The sequence below is a fragment of the Capra hircus genome (assembly GCF_001704415.2).
Source record: "Capra hircus breed San Clemente chromosome X unlocalized genomic scaffold, ASM170441v1, whole genome shotgun sequence".
Lineage (NCBI taxonomy): Eukaryota > Metazoa > Chordata > Mammalia > Artiodactyla > Bovidae > Capra > Capra hircus.
In genome coordinates this window covers 42,837,071-42,846,206 of record NW_017189516.1, presented here as the reverse complement: position 1 = coordinate 42,846,206, position 9,136 = coordinate 42,837,071, and the positions used below count along the sequence as shown (strand labels likewise).

At 40.8% G+C, this 9,136-nt stretch overlaps 1 protein-coding gene across 1 annotated transcript; it reads right to left on the bottom strand.

The window, feature by feature from the left end:
- Window positions 1-5,203: 5,203 nt before the first annotated feature.
- On the bottom strand, window positions 5,204-7,519 carry LOC102177878 (serine/threonine-protein phosphatase 4 regulatory subunit 3-B-like). The gene is made up of 2 exons (XM_005700980.2): window positions 6,019-7,519; window positions 5,204-5,859 (listed from the first exon to the last, which is right to left on the bottom strand). Exons 1-2 carry the CDS (start codon window positions 7,517-7,519, stop codon window positions 5,204-5,206), a joined length of 2,157 nt encoding a protein of 718 aa, XP_005701037.1.
- Window positions 7,520-9,136: the final 1,617 nt, after the last annotated feature.

Below are 9,136 nucleotides of genomic sequence, written 5' to 3'. Positions count from 1 at the left end.
GGACACGCTGGGACACAGGCCGCCCACCCCATGGAGGGAAACAATCCAGACACCAGGGAAACCGGAAACCGCAAAGAAACGTGAGACCGGAAGACCACCACCCTCAGCCTGGAGGATGCCAGCCATTCAGACTCGGCCTCTGCACCTGGCACGGAGGGCCGCCCACACTACGTCACATCCCGCGATAGCCTTGACTGAGGACTGTTCCACCTACGTGAAACCTTTGCTTAAGATGTAAATAATGTACAATTTGTGGATGTCATCGAGCCTAGAGTACCTTCCCTTTTATATTTGTATTGACTTTAACTTATAAAAAAGAGAGAGAGAGAGAGAGAGAAATAAAAAACAGAAAACACACCCAACAACAAAAAGAATGTTTGGATGCTGGAGAAAAGATGATCATCCAGCCCATCTGTTACAGGGGTGCGGAGAGGGCCGGGGGGTCGCTTTGGGGAGCACAGCTCCTCCTCCTCTGATGCCCCGTGAGCTGTTTCCATTCGTATGTCTGTACACAGCACATTGGGATCAGGAATTTCCAGCACAGAATTCGGTGCTGCTGTGGACACACCACATGCACCCATTGGCCCCTTTCAAATACTGCGTTATCATGTTACAAAAGGCAAGCTCTCTGGAACAGAAGGACACACGGAGGAGCTCGTTAATTTTATGTGATTTCCATGATGACACTACTCATATAAAAGGGAAAGAAGAAGAAGAAGAAAAAAACACCACATCCTTGTTTACAGAAGATTAACTAGAAACAAGCCCTGTTCCGCTCAGTTTGCAGGAGAGAGGACCATAGGAAGCATTCGAGTCAGAAGCTCCGAAACAGTTTTTCTTTGCTTTCCTTTAAAGACACTCACACCTGCTTGGTAAGAGATAGCCGTGCTTCACGAAGTGAGAAGTCGAAGGCGAGACGCACGCACGCAGAGAGGACATATGAGTCTGAGATGAAGCATGTATGTAATATTTATATGATGGAATTTTATGTTTTTATGTCAGCATGAAACAAAGGCAGTTTGAGAGGAAGCAGGACACCGCCGTGCTGTTGCACTACGTATGCTGTAGCACCATTTTGTATGTTGTGTAAAACAAGAAGCATTGAACTTTTTAACACTTGCATATAGTCACTATGTTTATAGGGATTTTGTCCCATTGTTACTGATTGACAAATCTGCAGGGGTGTACTTACCAAGTACTTTCCTCGTCCGCCGAGCTGGCCGGATTTCTCTGTGTTCTCTGCCGCTAGGAGCTAGCCTCGGAGGCTGGATTCACTTTTGGGTCCCTGTTCGGGAGCCACTTGTCAAAACTAGACCGACAAGCAGGGTTTCCGAAAGCGCGATATGGCGAGAATGAGAAACGAGACGCAAGAATTCAGAGAAAAGCGAGGATCAGGGGACCAACACCGCTCCAAGGTGAAGGTGCTGAAACTGAATCCAAGCCAGCTTTATTATACTGTCAGCCGTGAATGAAAAAATATGCAGGGAATTAAACTATAACTCATGTGGCTTTCAGGGCCAAAGAACAAAATTATCATTAACCATTGAGTAATTAGGAAACAGTAATCAATAACAAATCAGTAACTAAGACTAATATTTTTATCTATAGATTTTCCACCAGATACGTAAAACATGTGACTCTGAGACGCCAGCTGAGAAACAGTCTGGGGTCGGTTTTCCGACCCCAGGATCATATCTTGTTTTCAAGATTATGAACTGTTCCCTCTGGACTTGTTGCAAGAGTCTCATGCCTTATAACATCCAGTTTCCCAATAATTATAAATTTCTTTTGTAGCCCTTGCGGGGGCCTGCTTTTCTTTTATTCTTCCTGTCTCCTACAGTGTTGGGACTACCTGACAGGTCTGCCAGTTGTAAAGACTTTATTTCCAGGGGTTCCATTTGTGCTCTTGAAATTGTACTTACTGGGTGGGAACCAGGCACTGAACATGCCCCTCTCCTGCACCTTCGGGTGGTAAGCTTTCAGCATCCTGGATCCTCCAACACCCCAAAGAGGCAAGCACATCCATAAAAGGCCCCCAGCTTTCCCTGTTATCTCAACTGCTTTAGGGCAAGGACATCTGGGTTCTTATCTAAGGACCCATTCTAGTTACCGCAGTGCTTCCTGGGATGGAACAAAGGGGAACAGGGTCAGTGACTTGCCACAAATCTTCAATGCTCTCCCACCTTCCCTCCTTTTCTAATTTCAATCCCACCCTTCATTCCTGACATCTCCCACTCCTTTGTTAACACCTCAGACATCATTCCACTAGAGTGTCTTCATTGTTATGAAGGTTTATTTTTCTGTCTACTTTTATACTTATTTCAGTTGTGTCTCAGTAAGGCACATAGATTTGTCTGCTAACCAGAAATGAACTCATTAGATTTTAATGCATCATAGAATATAGATTATTGATTTATGGGCATAACTTCTGATGTAACTACTTATATCTGGCTTTATCCTCCCCCTTCTTGGAAATGATTATACTGCTCCTGATGATGATAACGAGTTTTGAAAGTTATTTATTGAGTACTAAATATTTTCTGGGTAATTTCTGTATAGTTTCTAATTTTTAAGGCAAGTTGGAGAGATTGTGGTTGAAATAAAAAAAACAAGTAAATCGTTTAAGGTCCTGGAACTAGTAAGCATCAGAGTCTGCACTGTCATCAAGGGCTGTCTAATGAAGCTTTTGCTTTATCTGTTATATCACCCCACTTTGTTGGTGAGTTTAGAAAGTCACTAAGCCATAAAAATGACTGGAAGTCATATATCTAAAGTCAAAACCTTGACAAATTCAGGGCACCTCTTCAAAAATGCTTACCTGAATTTCGTTTTAAGTACAAGGCCATTCCACAGTTTCTTCTTTTTATAAACAATCTACTTAAGGGGCCTATTAAAATGACTTCTAAAAAACTTAAAGATGAAAGTAAACATTTTTCACATGGTATCCTCTCACACACACTATCTATAGAGACTGAACATTTTGGTCAATTTTTCACTCAGTGTGCAGACAGTAAGGATTGCTCTTCTGTGTTTTGTTGCCCTCTTAAATGTTCCCTTAATAGTAGGTTTTGCCATCTGATGGGCAATTTGCCTTTGCACCATTTTGCTTGTCATGTTGTTTCCCTAACATTAAGTTGCTGAGACTAGAAAAGGGCTCACAGAGGTTACACTGAGAGAATGCCTGTCCTTTTTTCTTTTCTTCTTCTTTTCCCCTTGTTTTTATTTTTACTTTTTATTAACCTCCCATTATGGCCAGCTGAAGGGAAGAGAATAAGCAGAGAAAGCAGCAAAGAATTGTTATTCTCTATCTGGTTGTAAATATCTGTTCTGCTAAGGAAATGGAACTTCTCCCACCAAAATAGAGTTAAGGATATTTTTTAAAACAAAAGCTTGTGCATGCATGCAAATGTGTGTACTATGGAGAACATTCCCATGACATTCTAGTGGGAAGGAAAACATGAAATGCTCTTCAAACAAACTTGCTTTTTTGACATGCACTCACAATCTGAATCATCCCATTACAACACTTAAATAGCTTGGCTTGAGAGATGTGAAAATGAAGTTTCCCTATTGTGTCACATCCTCAATCATGTCAGATTATATCTTCTGATGTCATGTCCATACTTCAGCAGCCTTTATATTTGATGATTAAATCAGTATTTGTTATTTTAGGAATACATGTTTTTTGTAACTAACAACAATCTCTCAGTTTTACATAGGGTTCATCCCCTGTTGGCACTTTAAAATGGTCTCTTTTATTTTTTGAATTACAGGGTCACTTTTTAATTCCTGAACTGTATAGTTCAGCATAAATATCAGCAAATGGTACAAAAAAACTACAGTGATATTTTTAATACAAGCTAAATATCTGTCTTCTGGAAAACTATACTTCCTATCTACACAGATAGATCATCTTGTTCAAACAATGGTCATAAAAAAATTAACTCTAAAATCTTCAAATAGGAGAAATGGCTTCAAGCAATTCCAGGGAAATTGGACCCAGTTTACACCCAACTCTGGAAAAAAAAAAAAAAACCCTCTTAACTCTGTTACGTCTTACTGTTAGAAATTCACTTGCAATCACTTCTTTAATAAAGCACCTTTCATGTTACACCCATTCATTTACAGAAAAAACTTCAAGTATTGTGTGTGTAACCTAACACTTAACTACCTTTTTCTTACAAAACGGTGCAAAATGGTTTCCAGATATTAAGTGCCACATCATTCAGCACTATTTTTTGGTATGTTAGTCTTTGTAAATTACACTTTAAAAGTTACCAGTGGTTCAGAGTCCACCTTGCAATGCACAGGACACCGGTTTGATCCCCCATCCAGGAAGATTCCACATACCTCAGAGCAGCTAAGCCCGTGAGCCACTACAGAGCCTGCAGGTCCCAGAGCCCTTGCTCTGTAACAAGAGGCCACCGCAGTGAGAAGCCTGCGCACCGCAGCCTCTGCTTACTTCAACAAGAGAAAGCAAGTGTAGTGACAACGACCCAGAGCAGTCAACAAATAAATACTCTTTAAAAAAAAGTTACTTACTGCTCTGGAGACAGACACAAATTTATTCATGAATCAGGAAATGACTTCCAAGTATCTTTCACAATTTGGCAGCTGAAAGCATTTGTTTTTTTCTGCCCACTCCCAAGGTCTTTTAGAATACTGCTGGGCCAGTTCTTTGCATCCCATCTAACCAGACAAAAAATTATAGTAACAACTGAACATTTTGAATCCAGCTTCCTTTATTTTCATGAAAATACACACCAAAAGTCACTTCCTTCCAATTACTCATAAGACTAAATTTTTGTCAAATCTTCACAGAAAAGTGAATAGCTTTACTTTTTATTACAGTTGACTCTATTTTCCACATAAACATACACTTTTATTTCAAAGAAGGAACTGAAAAAAGAAAACCATAGCCAGAACCACCGGGCAAATGATGTTACAAGCTTTGCAAATGCACTGTTAATAGCTATGTCTAGTATATACTCTTGAAACAGAATTACATTAATATTTGATTATCAACCCTGAAATTCTTTTTTTTTAACAAAACTAAATTCTCTTAGATGATAATAACAATGAAGATTTTTGCTATTTATTAAATACATGTGTTCATATATGGAAGCTTTGGATTCAGACTCTTCAGCTAATGTTACAAAGTTTTACCAGAATTTAGTAATGTCATGGGTTTTCCATAAAGACTTTATGGGCTAAGATGTGGTCTTTTGCTGGGAGGTGTTTCATCTTCCTCTTCTTCTTCATCATCTGAATAATCCACTAAGCAAATCACCCTTCTGCGGTTTGGGTTACTTGTTTCATCAGCAGCATCAGCAGAATGAGATGAAGTAAATTCAAAGTCACCAAAAGGTGTTTGAGAGGGAAGATCTACCTTGTCTTCATTTTCTTTTGCTCTTTTAATCTCAAAACCACTTTCCGGTGGTGGCTCAACTGCTTCTTCTTTTATATTTTCATTAATACTCCTTTCCTCCTCCTCCTCCAAGACACCGGAATCTCTGCAAAATACTTGACTATACAGTACAGAACATAAATTCTTCGTTACTTGATTTTGCAGCTCTTTCTCTTGCTCATATTTCACCTTCAATCCTTTGAATGTCTGAACATATTCAATTGACTTAAGCGTTGCATAAAACTTTTCAACTATATGGGCAACAAGAGATTTGATATTTTCCATTCTTACGTAGTCAAACAGCTCAACAATAGCTGAATTCAACATATTGTACCGAGTTCCATTCTCTAAAAGAGCATTTACAACTGGCTCAAAAAAATTTCCCTTGATGATGTAATGATTTAAAAGTTCATCTCTAAGGCCAATCATCGTTCTCATAAAACGAACAGCACACAAGATTAGAAAAGTGTGCTTGGAATTTATCAAGATCAAGACTTTTCTTAGCAAGTCTTGGTTCAAAATATATTTTTTCATGTAATATGCATGATGTTGCACACAAAATGAAAGCTGATCTAAAATTAAGGCAAGCAGCTGTGCTGTGCGGTAATTATTGAGACAGTTTATGTTATTTTCGTCAGATCCAACTATATTATCCTTGTCATGTATATATGCTGAAGTAGTTGACAAAAGTGGTTCTATGAAGTTATTCATACAATGCATACAGAAGAAATGTAGAAATTCACTTTTTTCACAGTGACTAGATGCTGTCATCATGTTGTTTGGATCAAGCAGGGCACGAAGGACTTCCATTAAATGAACAGCATTTCCTAGCTCAGGGTCAGTATCACAGAATATTTGTTCAATTACTAAATTAATGAAAAGAATGCTGTCTTCACTTTGGTGGTCTTCTATTATAAATTCTCGAACCCTGCATGGACTATACTCTACTAGATAAGTAAATACATCAGTAGCAGCTGCCCTTATTTGCAAGTCATTCATATTCATTACAATTTTAAGAGCAGGAAGAATTCCCAGTTGTGTCAGTGTTTTGAACAGTGCATTCCTGTTTTCAGGTACTAATGTCTGAGAAAATGCACAGAATTCCTTGAAAAAAAATAACAGCTCACGCCGTGTATCATCATCTGTGGTCTTATCCCTTAATTGTGCAAAAGCGGTAGACAAAAACTTATCATCTTCCTGCAGCATATTGACTATCGCACCCTTGTTTAATAAAATAAAATTTGTAAGAGTAGAAAGAAAATTCTCTTCAAATATAGATGGGATAGGAAAAAGGATGTCTTGAATGTACTGTACCCTGTATGTCTGATGTATTTTTTGCAGAAGTGCATGGTCTATTATTGGTATAACTTCCTTGAACTTCACTTTTTGGGTTAAGAATTCTCTATGCCTTTTTGGCTGAGCCAAGGCAGGGTCATATTCAAGGCATCCCACCACATCCATGATATACTTATCAGAAAAGAGGATCTCAAGTAGAGATGCCTGGTTGAGAAATAACATCCCTTTAACAATGTCATGCAGATTCTGTAAGCCTTCAGTGTCCTCTAGGTCCTCACACGTGTGGAACAACTGCAGTAATTTTTTAATAAAGTCCTCATTTCCTACTAACAGAGCCAGCCTTTCCTTACGCAGAGGTGAGGTGAGAACTGAGGTAACTAAGTGAGCAATCTGGTCAAGCTTACCGAGTTCACAATTAGGCAGCTCAAGCACGTCATCTGCCACGTCATCCAATGTCTCATCTTCGGATTCAACTAAGGGGTCGTGTGTGATATCGGTAGATGGGTCTTTACCTTGAACCTGGCAGATGTCTTTCCATATCTCGTGACAACTTGCTGCGTCTGGGAAACTTATCGCCATACCGTGGTTCTCAGCTTCAGACCAAACAATTAATGTCCCTTGTCGTCTCTGATAGGGCGTGTCTGGATTTATCTTTGACTCCAAGATCTCTAAGCCGCTAAGTTCAGATCGAACTAGCAGACACAAGCCCTGAAGGCGTTCCACATAAATAGTAGAGACATGTCCCTTGCCTAGCATTTCCCATTGTTGGTCATCATTCAGAAAAAATACTTTCACTATGCTCTGCTCGTCCGCCATGGTGACCTCTCTCTTCACCCTGGCCCTGGTCTCGGCAGGTGATTGTGTCTCGCGTGAGCTCAGGGATAACGGCAGCTGACGTTGGGGCCCCAACAACGGTGGCCGCTGAGGTAGCTGGTTGGAAAAAATGTGAGAAAACATGGCTGATTAAGCTGAGGCCACAGGAATTCCGGTGGTGCCTCAAATCAATAAGGCTTCCCCACAGTTCCACTACTCACTACCATCCCTTGCTCCCCTCCTTCCACTCTGCACCCCCCATGCACCCCCCATAATGCTTTCTTAAGCAAAATGAAGTGAGCCTCTGAGCCTGCTCGTGGCTATCTACGACAGCCTTGATAATTATGACTCCCCCAGGATTCTACGCCAAAGGAATGTTCTATGCTTGTTAATGCCTCCAAGCCTACCTATGGAGGCTTAGGAAGGCGAGAAAAGGGCACTGTTCTTTCAATGAAATGTTCTGTCCTCCATTCACATTTTCACTCATCATGTGTGTGGGGATGGAGACTTAGGACCTTAGACAAAAGAAAGCTTAATCACTTACATCCCGCCCAAGTCAACACCTAACACTCAGTGTCAAGAAAACCCTCGTTCCCCGCCCCCCATAGGTGGTATGCCCCCTCCCGGTGGTACTCCCCCTCTCCTCACAGGTGGTACACCCCTCCCCTCATAGGTGGTATGTCCCCTCTCCTCCAAGGTGGTACCGCCCTCTATGCCCCCTCCCCTCAAAGGTGGTATGCCCCGTCTCCTCACAGGTGGTAAGGTGCTCAGTCGCTCAGTTGTGTCGGGCTCTTTGCAACCCTGTGGACTGTAGCCCACCAAGCTCCTCTGTCCATGGGAATCTTTCCAACCCAGGGATCAAACCCTTGTCTCTTACACCTCCTGCATTGTCAGGCGGGCTCTTTACCACTAGAGCCACCTAGGAAGCCCAGCCAATGTCAGTATCACTCACTTACCTCTCCTTGAAAGAGAAAGTAAAGTCATTCAGTCGTGTTGGACTGTTTGCGACCCCATGGACTGTAACCTACCAGGTTCCTCCGTCCATGGGATTTTCTAGGCAAGAATTCTAGAGTGGGTTGCCATTTCCTTCTCCAGGAGATCTTCCCAACCCAAGGATTGAACCCTGGTCTCCTGCATTGTAGGCAGAAGCTTTACCATCTGAGCCACCAGGGAAGTCCTACCAATCCTTGGGAGAGGCTATTGTTCCAAGAGGGAGTTGGCAACTAATTCCTTTACCCTGTTCAGTTCAGCCCAAAACTCTCTATGTTAGCACAACAATGAAAAAATTTCCTCAAATTTTCCCAATCTATAACCACACTACTTATTCTTAGGGAAAGAGTGGGCCAGTGGGAAACTGAGTTGAAGTCAGCCAGAAGGAGGTACAAACATCACAAATCAATTGTTCTTATTTTCTTAATAATTATGGTAATAGCAACAACCACAATAACTAACAGTACTTGACTGCTTATTATTATTATAAAGAAAGGTAATAACATAATTGATCAAGTACTTTAGTGATTATTAAATTCAAGATACTGTAACAAGAACATTTATGTATTTTCTTATTTAATTTTAATAATAACCCAGTGAAATAGGAGTACTAAGTGTCCTTTTGAGACC

Coding starts and splice junctions, on each gene's coding strand:
- LOC102177878 (XM_005700980.2), bottom strand. CDS start 7,519: ATGGCGGACGAGCAGAGCATAGTGAAAGTATTTTTTCTGAATGATGAC. Junction 5,860..6,018: donor AAATAACATAAACTGTCTCA/ATAATTACCGCA, acceptor TTCTAATCTTGT/GTGCTGTTCGTTTTATGAGA.